General features: G+C 38.0%; 1 protein-coding gene across 4 annotated transcripts in view; it reads left to right on the top strand.

Annotated features, from left to right (window-relative positions):
- The window catches only part of LOC145985713 (calpain-5-like), a 172,851-nt gene that overhangs the window by 122,350 nt on the left and 28,502 nt on the right, over positions 1 to 21,999 (top strand). For 3 of the 4 annotated variants that reach the window (XM_083119775.1, XM_083119774.1, XM_083119777.1), the window contains exons 11-12: positions 6,045 to 6,250; positions 12,611 to 12,741. In XM_083119775.1, the coding sequence (XP_082975901.1) occupies positions 6,045 to 6,250; positions 12,611 to 12,741 (337 nt within the window). The remainder of the gene's footprint in view (positions 1 to 6,044; positions 6,251 to 12,610; positions 12,742 to 21,999) is intronic. The other variant, XR_014441435.1, reaches the window with a different exon arrangement.

Genomic DNA, 21,999 nt, shown 5'->3' with positions numbered 1-21,999 from the left:
AAATTCAGCACCTCGCTCTCGCTGAAGTTGTCACTTAGATTCCTATAGGCGGCATAAATGCTCCAAGCGAAGCTCTCCATATTTTCATGTACGGGACGGGAATATCTTCTATTTCTTATTGCAGCTAATTGTCTCTGCTTAGCCTTCTCGGAGGCAAACTCTTCTTTAAACTTTATGCAGAAATCAGCATAGCTAGCAAAACTGTCTATGTTACCTGCCAGCCAATGTTCAGCTTTACCTGTGAATACTCTAGGTAGCAATTCGAGTCTGTAATTGTCAGGTACTTGCATGAGCTCGAAGCTTACATTGAGCTCATGAAGATATTTCTCAGCTGACTGAGCTTTGATATCGCTCTTGAACTTGGGGATGTGTGCAATGTCAGCCATTCTAGGCATCTTAAATCCGGTTCTTCGCCGAGGAGATGTCCCGTCCGAACTATCTGCTTCTCTAGGCCGCTTACGCTTATCTGATTGAATGGTTCCCAGATAGAAAGGATTCTGCACTGCTCTAGGAGGTTCATAAGATGCTGCTTCAGGATTCAAACTTCTATCCCGTTCAATGGAATCTGGGAGAACATCAGAAGGCACTCCCGGTGGTAGCTGCAACCGTTCAATTTTATCTTGCAGTTCGCCTACTCTTCTGACTATAGATCCAGTCTGCTCATGTATTTCTTGCCGAAGAGATACTTCCAATTTCTGTGTCTCTCCGCGAAGAGAGTTCACCTTTTCGCCAGTTGCTTTGGCCATCGTTTCTGCAGCTGCCTTCTCTTCTACGGCCTGCTCACTCAGTCTTTACTGCTGAACTTATGGTTTCTATAGATGCTTCTATCTGCTTCACTCTCTCTCGTTCTTCACTTCCGCTTTCCGTCGTAGACTGGGCTACCAATTGTAGACAGACATCTAAATTTTTCTTCATTTGTTCCTGCTCTTGCTCCATTTCACCACGCCAGACAGCTAAAGGTTCTAATTGTTCTTCCACTACTTTCACTACTTCCAGCTGACAAGAGATTCTAATTTTATCTAATTCCTCCCTAAGACTTTCTAACTGGTCTGTCTTATGTTGGGAGAAAAGAGTCTGTAATTCTGCTTCTTCTTGCTGTCTTCTCTCATTCTCCACTTCTTTTTCTTTCATTGTCTTTTCTTCCTGACTTTCAACCAACGCACGGAGAATTTGTAACTCCCTTTCTCTCATTTGCTCGGCTTCTAGTTTTTCAATTTCTCTTTTCTTTTCAAGAGACTCTATTAGACTCTGTGTCTCTAGTTTCCATTTAGCTTCTTCTTCTGTTTTCTCTTTCTTTCTAGCTTTCTCTAGTTGAGCCATATCTTTCTTTCTCTGCTTCTCTTCCTCCACTTTTTCTTTCTTTCTCTCTTCTTTATCTCTCATCAGCCATTCTAATAACCAATGGTCTGATGGGGTCATACTAGGAGTACTTGGTTCTTGCCCGAAAGCCATCAAGGGTACTGTTGAGTACGTCTTGCATCTGGACTCTGCAGTGGACACTGAGGTCTCTTCTTGCCCCTCACATCTCCAATGGAACTTCTGGAGACATTGGCAACACTGGAAGTACTCCATCTCTCCTCCGGTATCCTCACAGCATCCGAACCCAGTCTCTTCATCTACGGTTTTCCTCCCTCTGCTTCTTAAGTTCATACTTGACACGTCCCTTTCCATTCTGGCACACCGTCTATGGTTTCTTCCACTACACAAGACTATATCTTCTCCTTCGTGAATTCTTTGGACGAACACTAACACTGACACGTATGAGCCCTGTCTAGTCCTTGTAGCTAATAGGCCCCCACTGGCTTGCTGGTTTCAGTCTTTACAATCTCTCGGGCCCCACGTTAAGGTGCCAAAAACTTTATGCAACGTCCACCCACGCAGTGCTCAGCACCACGGCGCAGGAGTACTGGTACTGGCTGCGTTCAACATGCTAAACACTGCAGTTGGGTGGTCGGCAAAAGTTTACCCATATGTGCTAACTGATTCAGTCGTAGTACAAAGACTCAGAAATATCTCAGGGCTTGCTGGGTGTAAAGAAAGACTAAACCAGGTTTATATATATATATATATATATATATATATATATATATATATATAAAGTTTATTATAATCTGAACACAAAGATGTCCGTTAGTCACAAGTCTTTACCTGTATCCCTTACGTGCTTTTACCTGTACCACCTTTAGACTCGAAGAAAAAAAAGGGGAACAGGGATCATCCAATTCATTCCTCGCAGTGAGGCACCAATGGGGAGTATGGAGACCTAATTTTATTTAGGGCCTGGTCGCCGCAGTCGTCACGGGTTCCACTGAAAGAGAGAGTAGGTTGTCTGGAACCCCAACGCCACACTACCCTGGTGGGGTGCCGCAGGTTGATAGGGGAAGGAAACCTCTCGCAGCAAGCGGAGCGGGTCCTCTCACTCTAAAGTGGAGTTGTTCTCTCTCGCCAATAAGCGGAGTGGGGTATCTCTCACTCGAAAGTGGAGTGGGTTCTCTTGCCGAAGGCAGAGTGCGGCTTCTCTCGGGTGCTTGGCCTCTCGCAAGAGCGGAGCACAACTTCCTTCCTTCCTTCCTTCCCTAGGATGCTTGGACTCTCGCAAGAGCGGAGTGATCCTTCTTCCAGGTCCGTTGGTAAGAGAGATCTCATCGGGAGCCGACCTGAAAGCCAACTGAACTCCGGGCCTCGCTGCGCTGGCTTTATACTCGTGGTGGCGCATGGGTGTTGAAAATTTTAACTACCAGTACACGTTGCTAACTCATTTTTTTACATATTGCAACCTTCGTACTGAGAAACATCCAAGAAGTAACATTAAGAAAACACTAGTGGGAAAATCACTAGTTGCACGTGTCAATATAAACTAAAACTGTGTGCATTCAGACAATACAATTAATAGTGAGCCTCGCAGGACTCTGCAATCCTAAACATCGAGTTGAACAGTGTAAATGACAATAAATGATAACATTTACCAAATACAACGACCACGCAGTGTCTAATAATGAGCGAAGTTAATAAACGTAGAGGTGGACCCGTTAACATTTACAGAATACAGCGACCACGCAGGGTCAAATAATAATAAGCGAAACTAATAACCATAGAGGTGGATCCGTTAACACATTTAAACATTTAGCATGCATTCTTCATCCATACCTTCTTAACGAAATATAATATTGCAACCTCGCAGGGTCGTTAAATGTGGCGACCACACAGGGTCGTTACATCCTCCAACAGCTCACCAAGGAATGGGTGCATGTTCCTCAGGATATACTAGACAACCTTGTGTGAAGCATGCCATGTTGTGTAGAGAGGTACACATGTGGAGGGTCCATGACACCTGAAGACCAGGAACGATTGCATCAGCGATGGCCGTTGGAATTGCCAACACTTATTATGCGCTCGGTTTTGGTTCATTTTGTAATTTTCCCCTTTTGTTTCATGTAAAAACACTTCATCTTTGCTTTCAAATATGGATTTTTGCTTTCTGACTTATTCCTGGCATATCCCATCCCCTACAAGAGCTATATCACATTCCATTCTGTAAATATCAAATTATACAATTATTTTTTTTTGAGCACTTTGTATATGTGTGTGTGATTCTTGTAGAAATTTGATTAAAAATTTAGGTTTGACCAGGACTTAAATCCATATCTCTGGTATACCTTGCCATTGCTCTACCAACTTAGCTACTGATCTGACCCTGGCAATTTTTCCTTGCACTGTTTTACCTGTGTCAACATTCTTCCAACCTGTGCTCTGTTCCCTCACAATTACCAATGCACACAAATGAGCAAATTCAAATTCAAATTCAAATTCAAATTTTCTTTATTAAAGGGCGAGGTTCAGCCTGTGGCTGTTCTCCCACCTAACCCCGTTTGACATTTACCTAGTGTACATAAACAAAATCATAAAAAAGAGAAGAAAATACAATAAAATAAAAAAAATGGTTACAAGGAAAGAACAAAGACGAGATTTAAAAAAAAAATCAAGACAACACGTAAAAAAGAAAGAGAGAAAAAAACACATTCATGCACACACACACACATTAAAACACACATACTAAACATTTCTGAGCAGGACGTTCACGCACTGATGTTGAGATTGATGTACATGATTATGGTAGTTTTGTGATTTACGGTAGAATAACGCATACGTAAATATTACAATATAGTTGTAGATTTGTCAAGGATTGGATTGGATTGGCGAGGCTCGTATGTAATCTAAACTGTATTGTGTAGTGTTACTCGTGGGAGCTTGAACAGAGATATTGCTCATCTAACAGAAAATTCTTTCGTTTATTCTTAAATTTGTTAGGACTGGGGAGGGAGGTAATGGAGGGCGGAAGTTCATTCCATGTTTTTGCCGCTGAAAGTGTAAAAGACGATTTGAAAATGTCCAGCGAGTGTTTGAAGAGTTCAAGTTTCGCTGTTCCTCTTGTTTTGTAGTTGTGTATTTCCCTTCTGGTTTTTAGTTTCTCGAATAAATTTTCGGTGATTTTTTTATGCAAAAGATTCTGTATAAAGCAACAGAAATGAAGTCTGCGACGTCTGTTCATGTTTAGCATTTTATTCTCGTTCAGAGTTGGAAGAATATGATCGAATTTTTTAATGTTATAAAGGAAGCGTAAACACGAATTTTGAACTTTTTGAATTTTTACTTTATTTCGAACAGACAAGTTTGCACCGTATACTATATCACAGTAGTCTAGAAGAGGGAGAATCAGTGTTTGCACAAGTTTCATTTTAATATTTGTATTTAAGTATTCATTAAATTTATAGAGGGATCTTAGTGCTGCATAGGCTTTCTTAATTTGGAAGCGTGAGGGCCCTCAAAGCATGAGGCCTGTGCGGTGGCACGCATTGCACATTCGTAAAGATGGCCCTGATTCCCGTTATTGGATATATCTGATAGCAGTGTTACTTCAGTCACTTATTTTCACTACAGTGCTTGAGAATAACGTACCTATGTAAGTGGCATATCAGTTCAAATTTGACACATGAATATTGCAATAAGGGTGTTACGCAAATTATTGATTACAACTATACGGAAATAAAAATTCAGTAGGATTATTTGTTTATATGTCAACATATTCTTCTTGACAATAAATATTTCATGTTTAATAGACTTAGGCAGCATTTTGAACGAAGAATACATAGCCTATTGGAGGGTAAACTATGCTTTATAATGATCATTTTTCTTATTAAAAATTCCTGCTGCTCACGGCATTATTAACGAAAACGAGGTCTTACGCGTGTGCATGCAAACTTTGGTATCCTGTGAAGTATCTCCTAGTCCAGAACTGAATATTGTATTATGCTTGGACTCGAGCATAAAATGTACTACTGGTTGGGGTAATATCCACATAGGTTAAATTACATAAGCAAATTATGCCATTACTCAGGAGATCTGTACAAGAAATGCCATGGTATTTTTGAGTCTCAGGCTTGAGTCCTGATCAACAAAGCAATTTTGGGTACATTTCAACATGCCTCCTGTGCGCATGTCTAAACTAGGAATGACCACCAAATCCTGATAACAAATATCCAAATTATCTGATACCTGTTTTGAATGTAATGGATAATCTGAATATTCAGATAATTTGGATATCCAGATAGTGCATATAGTGCCCATAAAATGGATAAATGATAAAACTGTGCGGATATTACACACATTTGCTTATCCAGACATTTTGGATAATTGGGATAATCCAAATATTTGGATATCTGAATATACAGATAATTTGGATAATCCAGACAGCTTGGATATCTGGATAGAAAATTATCCGATGTCTTGATAAAATTTTATCCATGTTTGACCGTCCCTAGTCTAAACATAATACAGTGGAACCCCGATTTTATGTTTCCCGCATTATACATTCAGTCTTGATGTCCCCACATAGCAAAATATTGGAAAATTTTCCTCGATTTTACATTTTCCCGCATTTTAAGTTTTTTCAGTTTGGTCCCCTGAAAAACATAAAATCGAGGTTCCACTGTATAATGATTTTTTTACTTGGTCTAATTTGAATTTAGAAATGTCCCTTTCTATAGGCATTTGAGAACACTCGGTATCGAATCCACAGGATGAGAAGTATGTTACCAATCTTGTCATCAGTTCCTCATCAGCAAAATAAAATGTTAACTTGGGACCAGCATTTCACGCGAGGAAGCTTTCTCATCGTTCCTTCGACGCCCTTGCCGGAAGCCTACGGAGAGTTTCTGCTCAGGATTATTGCCCGCACAGATATTGATTTTAAGTAAGTGTAATGTTTCAATATTTTTTCATACATGAAGGAGTTATCATCATCATTTTCTTACATGAGTCTTTTTTTGTGAGCATCAGTTTTGAATATCGGGATGCAAAGGGTGACCTCTTGAGAAGGCATCCAGATGATAACGTCATTTACACGTAGTGAGGCCAACGAGGCTCTGGCACCTGGACCTACAGCCAGGATAATCCTTGCAGGGCTGTGTTTTGTCCATATATGTACTGAGTGCCTCTTTACAGGCTTAGCTTTTAACTAGGTAAGGATATTTTTGTCCTCAGAGACAGGTATTGATTTTAGCTACGGTAGGGGGCTGCCCCCATATAATTGACCGGGGCAAATAGCCTAAGTGCTGATGTACCCACAATTTTAATTTCAATCAATTCAGTTGTGAATATCAAATGAAGACTGTCAAAGGTGATTAACTCTTTCAAAAATTAAATCTTTTTTTTTTTAGGGGGAAACTGCCACGGGCATCACCAGAAATTTTTGTAGGGGAGGTCAAGCCATTGATAAAACTTGATTGTTATTGTTATTCTTTTTATAATTTATTGTCACTGTTATAATGGTTATTATACAGTAATAACTATTCCAAACTAATAAAATTACATTGCAATTTCATTTTTATTATTATTGTATAAACTTTGTACTAGATCTGCCAGATGAGTGACCATCCAGAACAATGGTTTGCATTATTTTTCCCCCATTTCATGCAGTTAGTCTACTGAAATGCATAGTTATTGTATTTTGTTATTAATTTATTCACACCTAATTCAAGAAAAGGCTCTCTAAGTTGGGTGAAATTTTACTTATGTTGTGCGACCTTTCACATAAATCTATAATTATTGGAATTTTGGAAACTGTGGAATTACTTGTTCTTTGGATTAAAGAGTGGAATATGAAAATATAACTTGTTTTCTGTATTTTACACTAGTTTTTTTTCCCGTCTAGTGTAGTTTTTTCTTTGGTTATTCTTCTTGACTACCAACTAAACTTTATATTTCTGCTATTAGCAATAAAAATAACAAGCTCTCTGTTTTTTATAACTTGAAATGAACAATACCAATTTCCACAGGTGGGTCAGCGGTTGCTGCATATGACAAATTTTAGTTTTCATGTGACACAAGTTTACCTTCTGGGAAAAATTCCTGTTAAACATGAGGGTACCACATCAGTGCAATTCCAAATGAAATTCCCAGTTCATCCATGATCATATCCATTGTGATTTGTTTCTTTTTGCAAGAATCAATTTGTAAAAATATTTCATTCAACATAAAATATGACATTCTTCTTTGCTGGAAAAATCCTTTTGATATCTCTGCACCTGTTCCTGAACAACATGCAGTTTGGTGACGATGCAAAATTGCATTGGCATTAAAGTGACAACCAATTTCAGTGGAATTACACTTTTTGTCCACAAGAGAAAAAGTCACTTTGCTGGTTTCCTGTTTGGATGCTAATTCCAACAGAAGAGGACAAATGGGAGGTGGACTCTTATCAAAGCGTTTGAAAATTAATATGGAACAGGGATGTGCCTCTGAAATGCAAGAAGGTAATATATAATACATACTATGTACCAATAAATATGTATGGAGCAGAGACTTGGACAATGACAGAGAGAGAAAAGAAAGATGCAGGCAGTGGAGATGAAATTTTTAAGGACTATATTGGGAAAGACTAGAAGGGATAGAATAAGGAATAAGGTGAAGCTCCAGGACAGAATAGATCAGGCACATATGAGATGTTTTGGACACATGAAGAGGATGGATGCAGAAAGACTACCAGTAAGAGCTTACAATGCACAAGGATTGGGAATAAGGCCAAGGGAGACCAAGATGTTGGTGGAGAGAGCAGATAGCAGAGAGTGTTAGGAGAAGATGACAAGATTAGAACACCATAGAAAGAGAGGAATGGTGGAAGACCAGAAGAAAATGGAGAGGCTTTACTTCTATGCCGACCCACCCAGAGACAGGAAACTGGGAAGGATGATGATGATGATAACAACTGCAATTATGCTCATTTACTATTATGTAGAGTTGCACAAAAGCCGGCTTTTTTGAATGGATTGTCTTTTTCCGATAAAAAGCTGGCTTTTGCAGGGGGGGACTGAAATTTTGGCTTTGTACTAATTACGGCTATCTCACTTGTAGTGTCAGTTAAGAGTTTTAGAGATTATGAAGTCATACTTTGGAACTACCTAAATAATTTTACATCCAAGAGACACACATTGACCATTTCTGCTATAGTTACTAATTTGTTTGTGCCATATGAGAGTTTGTATTACCTATCCAATGGCATAGTGGTAACACTGTCTTATAATCAGGGGGTGTCAGGTTTCATCCTCAGTAGAGACATATCGCATAGTGATTCAGATTCCATTTTAAAACTGTACGCCCAGTCCTGATTAGCCTATCTGAACATAAAATGAACTTAATACAAACTTGAACATGTTTGTGCCATTGTCATCGTATCATCGGCCTTTTAGAAACTAAAAATGATTTGGTTATACTCAAGTTGAAGCAAAAGTTAATATTAAACTATTATATGTTTCAGGACAATTAAAAACTTTACTATTCACAATTCGTATGCAGAACTGCACAAATATACACACACCCCATTTAATACTTAAGATCAGTATGCTACTACAAGGGAGGTTTAGAGCCCAAAGTTACTTATAAATGCAAGTGCTGTTGTTGGAAAATGGCCAGAATTTTGATTTAATGTTACATATATACACTCCTCACAAAGTTTGGAATATTGTTACCAGGTGTGCTGGTTAATAATTCTTAATTTCGCTGGAAGCAAGGGTTGGTGCAGTCTCAACTGTTACGTCAGTGTGTTTCCAGGACAGTACCTGTCAAAATGCCGTGGATGTGCAACCGAGTGTGAGTGATCGTGATATTGGGTTTGTGTGGGAAACGTGTTGACCTTCAAACCAAATAAGGAGCATGTGCGGCATGTCCTGCCTTTCTTGTTCAATCAAAAGAAAAACGCGAGTGAAAGCCATCGTATCCTTGTGTAAACGTACGGTGACAATGTCCTAGTGCAAGACGCGTGTGTGCGTTGGTTTCGACGATTCAAAAGTAGTGATTTCGACTTGGAAGACAAACATCGCCCGGGCCAACCGAAAAAATTCCAAGACGCTGAATTGCAAGCACTGTTGGACGAAGACGATACACAAACGCAACAACAACTGGCAGAGAAGTTAAATGTTGGTCGCCAAACCATATCTGATCGTCTTCATGCCATGGGAAAGATCCAGAAGGCAGGAAAAAGGGTCCCACATCATCTGAACGACAGACAAATGGAAAAGCGAAAAACGGTGTATGAAGTGTTGCTTTATCAACATGAAAGAAAGTCTTTCTAGCATTGGATAGTGACTGGGGATGAAAAATGGATCTACTTTGAGAACCCAAAATGCAAAAAGTCATAGGTTGACCCAGGAAAACCTTCAACATCGACCGCAAAACCGAATTGCTTCAGAAGGAAGACAATGATGTGCATTTGGTGGGATCAGAAAGGTGTAGTGTAGCATGAGCTTCTGAAACCAGGTGAAACAGTGAATGCCGTTCGCTACCGCCAACAACTCATCAATTTGAACTATGCATTGATCGAAAAGTGCCCAGATTGGGCCTCAAGACACGGAAAAGTGACGACAACGCCTCATCACACACAGCGAAAGGCGTCAGAGACACCATTTCTGCACTTGGCTGGGAATTCTTGCCCCACCCACCATACTCACCAGACTTAGCCCCTTCGGACTAACACTTGTTTTCATCAATGTCTCACTCACTTTCCCAGCAACACTTCAACAATTACGAAGATGTCGAACAATGGCTTGATGACTGGATCACCTGAAAATGTGAACGATTTTTCTGGAAGGGCATCCACAATTTGACGGACAGATGGGCACAATGTATAGCTAGTGATGGTGCATACTTTGAATAAAGCATTTGTTACCTTTCTCCCCAGATACACTTGTTTTCTTTCGGATCAATTAAGAATTATTAACCGGCACACCTGGTATATTAGACAGTAGGTAGTAGACATGGCCTTGAAATGGTATCTGTCTGGTGAACGTTCTCATCTTTTGCCGACATATGCCACCATGCCTATCTCCTATTGCCTAATGTAACAATATTCCAAACTTTTTGTGAGGAGTGAATTAAATTAATATGTTAATATAATTTATAGGTCTATTCATAATGCATAAATTAATTAATACTGTATTGTTATTATTATGTTAATAGATAAAAAGGAAGTACAAGAATAGAATATAACAGTACTTATTCATTATCTACCTTATGTGTAGTTAAGACCACCAAAATTTGTACAAAACAACAGTACAGTTAAGAAATTTAATGTAAAAAAATATAATTTAATATTTATTGAATAACAAAAAAGGATGTTAGATCCAATTTATGAAAAGCAAAGTTTCTGATTAATATTTTATGCATAAGTAGTAGTGTGCATAAATCTTCTTTGATACTGCCCTTCAAAGCCATAGGATCTCAATATAATCCTTGCCTTCCAATAAGTTTGACAGCAGTAAATAACCCTTAATTATACAACAAATGCTAAACAAGTATATTTTCATTATTTAATTTAAGACCTTAGTAAGTCTTAAGGGGGAAGAGTTCCAGGGGTCTGAAATACATCCTTGGGGGAGGGGGGAGATCCGAAAATGTGGAACAAAGAAGATTCAAAATGCTGTAGTGTGTATTGAATTAGGTTATTTTACGTCACTTTCCTCCCAAGTCTAATGGCGATGATGAGGATGAGTGATGATATGATGAAATTGATGAAGGAACATACTTACAAACAACACCCATGCCCGGGCAGGCATTCGAACCCGAGACCACTGATATCGTAGCATGCCTTGCTAACCTAATCATACAATTGTAGAGTTTCAGTATTATGGTCCAAAGTAATGAGAAAATCGATCATCCCCCTTGACCCTAGAAACAGCAAGAAATGCTCGCTTATTGGCAAAGGCTGTCACACTCCGTACAACTTAGTGTTTATTGTTTACATTCAATTCTCAGAAGTTTTCAAATAGTACTGGTCCCCACGCCGGCTGGAAGGGTGCCTCCACTATAGGTGCCCAAAATACACCAGATCTTGTTCCATGACCAAGTTTAGTAGCCATTAATTCAAATTACACGTGAAAGGCAGAATACAAATATTTTATGCTAAATACAAATGTACAGGAGTTTGATACTATGATTTTCATTTACTGACATAGTTCAAGAAGAAACTGTATCATCAAGGATACATTTGATTAAGTGTGTTAAAAGATGTAGCAAGATTTATTCTTCTTTTGCTTTATATGCAAATTCAAATATTGAAAAGTGCCTTCCCAAGGTGTAGTGGTAACGTCGTGGCCTTGTAATCAAAGATTCCTGGGTTCTATACACTGTGGAAGCACATTGCGTAGTGGTTTGGATCCTACTTTAAACTGTGAGTCTAGTTCCAATGATCCTGTCTGTGCAAAAAGTGTACTTAAAACAACAATTCAAACAAACAAATCAATCATTGAAAATATATTACACTATTAGATTCTATTTACAAAATATATATGCAAAACTTATGAAGTTATGTGAGAGTGGGTACATATCATGTATATATATTTTAAAACCTACCAAAATTTGAAGATAACATTTTGGAAAGACTATCCATTCAAAAAAACCATAAGGTTTGCTAACTGGTTATGTCTAGCTATGAATTCCATATAGAAAGTTGTACTTTAAATTTAGATATGGGCATCAATTGTCGGCGTGATATAAAAAGGAGGATTATTATTATTGTTCTGTACTAGTTAGTAAGAAAAGATTGCATCTGCTTTTAATTTCTTTGTCCGTAATTTCCTTATCGTGGCATCGATAATATAAACTATCCATTGCGCTAAAACTGTGGAGAATAAATTATTAAATAACTTATTATATGTAAGACAATTACAAAATTATTCAGAAATATATCTTATCAAGTTCATCTATTTTGGATGATTTTCATCACAGACAAAAATCTCACCCCAGTATTTGATCCGATGCCAAATAAAAAATATGTTATAACATAAAGTCCCTGGCCCTAGTGATAATAGACAAACTCTTCCTGTCATGTTGGAAGCATTATTGTGACTGTGAAACAGAAGTGTAACTAGTGTTGCTATCAAGTTTCATCAAAATATCTCTTTTAGAAAATACATTCTGCATTGTTACTACTAACTTTTTGGCTCTGCTTCATAAATATACGTGACTCATATATGTGTGTCTTTTGCTATTTCTTTTAAATTATGTGCATTGAATGCAATTTATTTAATTATGATCTGAGAGCAAGCTGATCCTTTCATAGGGAACTGACACTAGATTGTCCGTCAAAACCAACTTTGCTGTGTAGAAGAGCTGGTGCCAAAGTCACCCATGTCGTCGTTCTAAGAATCAGGCAAGCAGAAAATCTGAGGAACTTCTTGCCAGGGATAGACAGTAAGTACTATTACAACTATTTTTTTTTAAAAAAAAAACATTTCAGAAAATATGAATATGAGATGTGAACACGGGATAATACATTGGATGTGACAATTCCATCTCTGTCTCCCCATGAGCATTTACATTGAAACTGTTTACAGCTGAAATCGCAACAAACTAACGATTATATTAGAACTGCATCATTTGTATTCATCTCCAGATATTATTAGAATGATTAAATCAAGAAGACTTAGGTGGTCAGGCCATGTGGCATGAATGGGAGAAGAGAGAAGAGTTTACAGGATTCTTTTTGGGAAATATCAAGGTAGGAAGGCCAAGACAAAGATAGAGGGATAATGTTGAGGTGGACCTAAAGGAAATGGGTAAGGATGGAAAAGATTGGATTGATCTTGCCCAGGATAGGGACAGAGGGAAGATGTGTTGCTGCAGCCATGAACCTTCGGGTTTAAGAAGGCTAGAGAGTTAGTGTTATAATAGAAATAAAATGCAGACATGCAAGTTAAATGAAAACAGGAGTCCCAACAACTTCAAATTTCGATATTTTTCATAAAATTTCGCTTTTCACTGAAAATTGGACCTGGTTTTTGCTGCACAAGGAAAATTTCCCTTCATGTAGCAGTACTGCCTCTGCCAAGGGTGGCACAGAAACAGAAAGGAGCAAATGCTGTTTTCATTGGTGGAAGTGACCATGCTGTCTGTGTGGTTTTAAATAGCCAACCGCTCACTTTTTCCTTATCTCCCTTGCCCTTACCGCGTACAATCAAGGAGGATTGTCAGAAGGGTATAATGGACAACGATCAATAGCATACATAAACCTGTCTCTCTGTTCTTTAAATAATTTGCATACATTGTGGTTTAAAAGATTGTGTTAATAGTTTGCATAATATATAATGAGCTACTTCCCATATATTAATACTAAATGCATAAAAAAATACATGAGAAAAATTGATTGACTGTCGGTAAACATGGTAACATGCAGAATGCATCACTGGTTGAGTTGTAAGTCATGAGAACTATTTTTTTTTTTTTCGTGAGGATGAATGAAAAGGCAGTGTATGGTACTTTGGAATATACCAGTATGAACAATGCAATGGTGTGTGATGACATTTATCCTTGGGGAAGCAGCCCCAGAAAAATTATGAAACTCAAGAATATTTACATTCTTTCTACTACAAAACTATTTGAAGGTAAGAAGTAGTCTTTCCTGTCTTTGAAACTCATGTTATTTCTTGATAAAAGTGTCCTTTGTTTTCAATGTTTACAAAAGTTTTTTTTTTTTTTCAATCAATCACCCTGAGCCATAATATGTTATTCTTCTGTCAAATATCATAGTTTTGCATCTCTACTTGCTCCAAAGCTTTTAATTATAATTTATAAGAAACTCTTCGCTGATATGCCTCAACCCTAGCAATGACATAGATAGAGAAAATCCCTGTAGTTATTTATCCATACAGTTTGCAACACTATGGTAGCTACAGCAGCAGACCTTACTGATGGTACTCGGTGGAGGCACATAGTGGTTCGGATCAAACTTTAAACTGTAGATCCAGTCCCGATTAACCTTACTTTGCATAAAGTGAACTTAAAACACCAAATCAATCAACTTACTGATGGTACTGCAATTATACTTCAGCCCCTTCTGATTGTAAGTAAAGGTATCGTGCATAGAAGCTGGTTTTTAGTGGATGGTTCATGGTCGCCTAGTCCCATTTTCATATCCTGCTTCCCACGGGTCCAGTGTTAGGTTAAATACACAGATGTTTTGTCAAATTGCCACAAGATGGTGCTAAGGGTGGCCATCTCAAAAACGAACTGACTGGGAGGATTACAAATTCATTCCGCTGAGATGGTAGAAAATAATTAAAGGAATAATAAAGTATCTTGAAACTGAAATGTTGTGGACCGCGCTGCTGGCCTTGCTCTACTGGAATGCATGTAATTGGAACAGTGCACATCATGTATCAGGTGCAGGATAGGGAAGCATGCAAACAGCCATAAACAACAGCATCATGCTACATGTGTTGGTTAGTCAGAAATCATACATTAGCATAACAGGAACAAAAGAGGCAATTTCCTCACAGCTTCTGCCAGCTCCCTGTGGTCTTATCTGGCATTTCTTTCCAAAAATTGGCTATTTTCATAATATGCCCGCTGTTCATGCCAGGTTACATACACTCTGTATGGCGATTAACTCACGAATGATTTTTTACCACCCTCTGTACAATAACCATACTTCATGCTGCCATCTAGTGACTTGTCCACCTACTACAGGGGCCACGTTCTCTCAGACATATGATCATATTATAGTACCACCTTTTAACTTCGAGAAAAAAAAAATAGTTGTCATGAGTCATGGCTTACCTTCCAAGCCTCATACTAATGAAATTTTTAACATGGTACAGTTTTACATTCATTCTCATTTCTGGTCTGAGCAACAAATAGGTACCCTTGGCAGTTCATAAAATGCACTCTACACATTCATATTTGCAACTTGGTTAAAGATTGCATTTTTAAATATTTCTTAAGCAAATAAAAACTATAAATTAGCAAATTATTCTTTACTCTTTTTTAAAAATGTTTATGTGACTATCTTTCTTATATGACTTGGAATTTTGTTGTTTAAAAAATACCACTATATTTTGTGCTTTTTTCACACAACATTGAGCTGTGTAGAGGCACAGAAGATTGCAGTTGGTCCTCTACAGTAGTCATGAGTGTCTTTGTTCAACCTAAACCTAAAAATACATAATAGAGAAGTTATAATATATATACAGGGTGTCATTTTAATGGCGCCCACGGACCACGGAAACGTATAGAGGACATCAAAACAAACAACTTTTTTCAGTAACATTTTTCTCGGAGCGTCATTTCGGAGCTACAGTCGTTCAAAAAAGCCCGTTTTGCCACCTGAATGCTGGCAACCATACACAACATTTGATTGCATTTGTGACGTCATATCCCATCGTGAAGCGATGCGTTACAGGGTTGCCAGGAACACACATATTCTGTGAAAAATGACATAGCTACAATCAGCCACATTGTGTACCGTAAAACAAAACGAGAAAACACGTTATGTAACCTAACAGGCAGTAAACAAACGATACAAAAAATGGTAGAAAGAAAATAGAATTCAAGTGGAAGTGGTCATATCGAATTTTGTATCAGCTTGCATGTCAAATATTTGCAAATCTAGTTACCAAGTTGGCATCTACAATTTAGTCTATCTACTTCGTCCTTCTGATACTAGTTGTCTGAGACATACTGAACAGATGACAAAATAGAAATGAAAGAACTCAAAATTCCAAAGGTAAGCAACAGATAATATAATGTATATTCAGGGCATTATGAGGCAAGTGACAAAAATGGTTGAAAATACAGGGACATAAATAGCAGTGAAACAACTCTCCGACGACTGTGTTTATCTACGTACCGGATACAAATGTAATAGTTTGCAACTATGAACAGGGGAGTATATTCGCTACTGATTCATCATTAGATGAACATTAATGCAACAACGTGAACCTCAGATAATTCCGTTATCAGCACAAAGTACCACAAGGCATCTGGACACAAACCTGTAGATATCAACCTTGCAACGAGATTTGCAAATATAATTGACATGTAGCTGGGCGTAAACAGCCACATGTAAGTTGTAAGTACAATAAAAGTTATTGTTGTTGATATTTGACATGTAGGCTGAGACAAAATCCGATATTGACTCTTCATTTTGAATACGTTTTTTACCATTTCTCATATCGTTGGTTCACTTCCCCCTTCCCCTGAGATGACTGCTGATCTTCTGGCTAGTAGGCTATGATGTTCGGTCTGCTGCACGTGTTTCTCGCTTCGTTTTACAGCTAATAATGTGGTTGGTAGTTTATCATTTTTCACAAAATTTGTGTGTTCCTTGCAACCCTACCGTGCGCTGTTTCGTCGCAGGAAATGACGTCACAGATACGATCAAATGTTGTGTTGGGTTGCCAGCATCCAGGCGGCAAAACGGTCTTTTTTTGAACGGCTGTAGCGTCGAATTGACGCACCAACGTGAAAAATGTTACTGAGAAAAGTTGTTTGTTTTGATGTCCTCTACACGAATATGTTGTCCGTGGGCACCATTAAAATGACACCCTGTATATATATGCATGGCAGTGCGTAGTTCCCTGAAAAAGGTAGCCTTTTGCCTTGGCTCCTACCATAATTTGGGTCATTATAAATATTTTCTTCCTACTAGGTGAATTGTCTCAAAATACTATAGGGCCATTCCACATGAAATCACTCAGAGCAGGTTGCTTCATAGTCATGGATTTCCTGCCATTTTTTTTTACTGATAGATATTTAATCCAATATGACAAATACGTAATATTAGACTTGTCCAAAAAATATGTTGAAAGTTACAAGTTTTTTAAAATTTTAAAATTTTCAGAAGTTAGGTGGATGAACGAACACACCACATGACACAAAACATGTCATATCTTGGAAACTATGTGGAGTATTGTGATGATTTAGATATTGTTGGAGAGGAGAAGGACAGTCCAAACAGAAAATAACAGTGTTACCACTATTACTTGCTCAGAAAGTAGGAAAATCTTTAAAGAATGTAATATGTTGTGATGAACACCACTTCAGGTAATTGTTTGACAGCTTTTCCCACAATGAAAATTGTTACATATGTTCAACATAATATTAAAAAAAATCAGAAAGGTAATATTGTTCATAATAAAAATATCACAGGTTTCATTATGCAATGTATGAACCATTCTTCCACTGGCACATAGTTATATTTTTGACAAATGGCCCTAAAATACTCAGAAATTACCACTAAGAGCTGTTCACCCTCCAGAGGGGAGGGTGACTCTCGTGAGGGCAGACTTCACACTCACCCTCCAGAAGACTTGTGAGGGTGAGGGTGGTGGAGGGCAAGGGTGACTGCAATGTCTGAGGGTGAGGGGGAGAGTGAAAGTGATCTCGAAGGGTGACACAGACACAGATAGAACAATCCAATACATTTAAAGCCCTTCATGAATAAAGACCTTATAAGGGTACTAATATATGGAGATATATGAATCCATATGTAAAGTAAAACCCCACACAAGTACCAACTAACTTCTAAGCATGATTTTGATTGATTGAATTGGTGTTTTAAGTGTACTTTATGCAAAGTAAGGCTAATTGGGACTGAAACTACAGTTTAAAGTGGGATCCGAACTACTATGTGCCTCCACCAGGTATTGAACCTGGGACACTTCGTTTTATTATTTTTTTTGTTCAAATATGTTTACTCTTTTAAAATCCTTGTTTCAAATGTATTAATGGACGTTCAGGAACCAAATCAGTATCTCATTTTCAAAAATGTATTTGAAGCTTTTCAAAATACAACAGGGAGACAATGCTGAGACGATCGATGTACCTTTATCAATTGCATCATATAATCTTTCATCCTCATATTCGTGATCAGCTAAAAGTAACAAAAAGCGAAGTAAAATACACCAAATCAATCAAATGATTGAGCTAGAATTTTCAAACATTTGGAATTCCCGAAACCTGCGCGAAACAGTTTTCTTTTCTCGGAATCACAGCCCATTCTCGATTCCTCCATTTTCACTTCTGCTGTTCTCTTTCAGACTGAAAATTCTGTTTGGGGTGTCCCAAAATTGCCTTCCCGACCTTTAAGTTCCCCACTTGATAAGGTTTTAATCCTCCCTGACAGGAGTTCAAACCTAGGACCTCCAGCTTCATAGCACGTTCACCACCCTCCACTCAGCGGCTGATGTAGTGTATACATGCAGTCCTATCAAACACGTACTTAGTGCTATGGACCGTAGTGCACGCGGAGCCGTCATTTTGTTTATTTGTGTGCCAGATGGATGGAATCATTCTTAATGTTGCCACCAGAGGTCAATAGAATCGGTTCCGCAATGACGTAACAAGGAAACCTTGGTGCGAACTCGCAGCCCTTCAGGCAGCGCATTTTGGATTCTGACCCAGGGAGAGGAAGTAGTTGTTCCTCTAGACAGACACCTTAGGAAGGTGTCCGAGAAACCACGACATGGGAGGAGAAGGATAAGTACTTTTAAGTTTCGAATTGGCACTCACACACCCAAATTATATTTTGTTCATCTTTCTCGTCCATTAAACTACGTGGAGAATTGACTTGACTGTAAAGGAATAGATTTAGTTCATCATTATTAATTATTTAGTTAAATTAATATCCATCCAACTGGCACAAGTGGTACGACACGAAAATGTTTATTTCAGTGAGTTTAACATTGAAAATCTTTCTTTATGTAGACTAATGGTGCTTGCACATTATGTGAATATGAATAAACTCGCATATTTTGGAAAAGGTGTTGTATCTGTACTTTCTAATAGCATAGCTGCCCCATAGCAAAATAAGTAGACCTATAAGGCGGAAATTTCCACTGCGCGCTTTCTAAAGGTTTGTATGCATTAAACAAGCCAGTTTAACGTGCATACAGATGTGTATGGACCGTAGTGCATGCGGAGCCGTCATTTTGTTTATTTGTGTGCCAGTTGGATGGATATTAATTGAACTAAATAATTAATAATGATGAACTAAATCTATTCCTTTACAGTCAAGTCAATTCTCCATGTAGTTTAACGGACGAGAAAGATGAACAAAATATAATTTGGGTGTGTGAGTGCCAATTCGAAACTTAAAAGTACTTATCCTTCTCCTCCCATGTCGTGGTTTCTCAGACACCTTCCTAAGATGTCTGTCTAGAGGAACAACTACTTCCTCTCCCTGGGTCAGAATCCAAAATGCGCTGCCTGAAGGGCTGCGAGTTCGCACCAAGGTTTCCTTGTTATGTCATTGCGGAACCGATTCTATTGACCTCTGGTGGCAACATTAAGAATGATTCCATCCATCTGGCACACAAATAAACAAAATGACGGCTCCACGTGCACTACGGTCCATAGAGTGCATAGTAACTGTTGTAATGCTGTTTGGTAGGTATAAGAACAATTATGAGCATCGGGAGGAGAGGATCGACCCGAATCGATCCATGGATCCCCTGGAATTGGCATAGTTTATTTCAAGATACAAAACATTTTTATTATTAATAAGAGAAATAAAGTTTAGTTAGTATTCAAACAGAATAACAAAAGTAAAAGTTTCATTAGATCAAAAAACAAAAATAGGGTGCATTAAAGAAACCATTATATATATATATATATATATATATATATATATACAGCGGCGGCTCGTGACTTTTCACAGATGCGTGCTACAGGTAGATGTTGTTTCTTGCATTTACAATTACCCCCTCCCCGCCAACACATACAAATTTACACACTCACTTGGAGCTGCTAGCGTACGCAGGGTTTTTTTTACCCGAGGGGTCTGGAATTGTAAATGTCTGTATTATATAGCTGCTTTCTACGTACGGCTGGAATAAAGTATAAAATATTTTGCAATCACCGATTTAAACCATCATCTTAAGTTATTCAAAGACAAAAATGGTAATCGGAGATCATTTTAAGGGGTGTTTGCATTTAACACTATTTTTTTTGTTTCCGAGTTCTTTGCTGCTTTCATCCAAAACTCAAAATTTGGAGATGGCATGTAGCCCCATCAATTTCCTAGCCCCAACCTCTCGAACGCCACTGCTTGGAACAACAGAGCACAACTGTCCTTTACAATGACTGCTCCATATGCCACGCGCATGTCCATGAACCGCAAAATCGTGTCTGATTCTGTAAAGCTATCCGCAAACTTTCTTCTTATACTGAGATGACAACACTTACCGTGCTGTGGATCTGTGTAGCACGCTAGCAGACGGATTACGCGAGCTGATTGGCTCCGACCATACCTCCCCCGTAGAAACCGAGGGGCATTCGGCCAGATTCGGCGCGGCGCGAGGTGGTGAAAACGTGCTATGAAGCCAATAGCACGGTATTCGATTCGTTGCAGCTTAACAGCGTGCGGAAAATATTATAGCGCGCTGCAAATTTTTGAGCCTCTTAACGAGAGAAGTTTCATTTCACTGCAGTTTTTTATTAAACTTCTTCAATCTATGAAATGTGTCCCTTTCTTTCCTTTCATTTTAGTAAATTGAATAACGTGCTATAGCACGGTAGCACGTATTAAGCAGCCGCCACTGTATATATATATGATAATCTACCATTTAATCAAAATAATAAATGGTTCCACAGTTTTTTTAAGTTTTATGTGAGAGGACAAACTAAATTTTTTTAAGAAAAATGTCCAGCTGTCTCTTTTTGAAAGCTTTTTTTAACAACTTATATAAAAGATAATAACAAAAAAGAATAACTATGCATTTTGTGTACTTAACTGTATTAAATGTAAAGAATGCAGTGTTAAAACCATTATGCTGTTCATCTGGTGGATCGAGAATGAAAGTCTCCTCAAGGATATAATAATAGTAGTAATTATAATAATAATGAAAATTATGATGATAATATTAATGGAATTAAATTAGATCAGTGTTATGGTATTTTCATTAACATTGTATAATAATATTTATCATTATTGTTATTATTTATATTATTGATATTTTATCAATGGTCTGATCCCTCCTAAAAAATTCTGGTGAACCCAACCCATGCTCGGAGGGTGAGGTGGTGGAGGGTAAGGGCGACTTTGATGTCAGAGGGTGAGGGAGGTGGAGAGCGAGGTTGACTGCAATCTCGGAGGGTGAGGGCAACTATGATGTTGGAGGGTGAGGGTGTTGGAGGACAAGGGCGAGAGCAATGTCGGATGGCGAGGGTGACACCTCTACTAAAATGAGTACACATAATATTGTTATAAATGTTGAAAATGTGGGAGAGGCATTGCTATGATGTTTATCCACTTTTAGCTCACAGAACTTGTTGACCAGAGTTTTTGTCCAGAATGCATATGTGTCAGTCCATACTGAATGGTCCAGCACTAATTGTTTGACCATTTTTAAAATTTCCAATATTTTAGTGGTTCTAACTCCTATGCAAGGGTAGTTCAAAGCAAACATTTTTTTTTCTTAAACTTGACTTTGTTTAAAAATGGTGGCCATTTTTTTGTTTCAGGACTTTTGGCATTTTTGGCCTTTGCAGACAGTTGCGATACTCGTAATAATTATGATAACTCAGCTAAGAAAAATGATAAAGAAACTGTGGTAAAAACACAGTTTTCAGTACATTTTAAGCTATATTTTATGTTCTTTACTTTTTCACCATCTCTAATGAAATTGGCTGAAATTTAGACCTAAAACTGATATTCAATTTTGAACAAAAATC

Source organism: Lepisma saccharinum, chromosome 3 (assembly GCF_977018435.1).
Source record: "Lepisma saccharinum chromosome 3, izLepSacc3.1, whole genome shotgun sequence".
NCBI classification, from domain to species: Eukaryota; Metazoa; Arthropoda; class Insecta; order Zygentoma; family Lepismatidae; genus Lepisma; species Lepisma saccharinum.
Note: the sequence above shows the minus strand (reverse complement) of the source record. Positions and strands in the feature narration are given on the sequence as shown.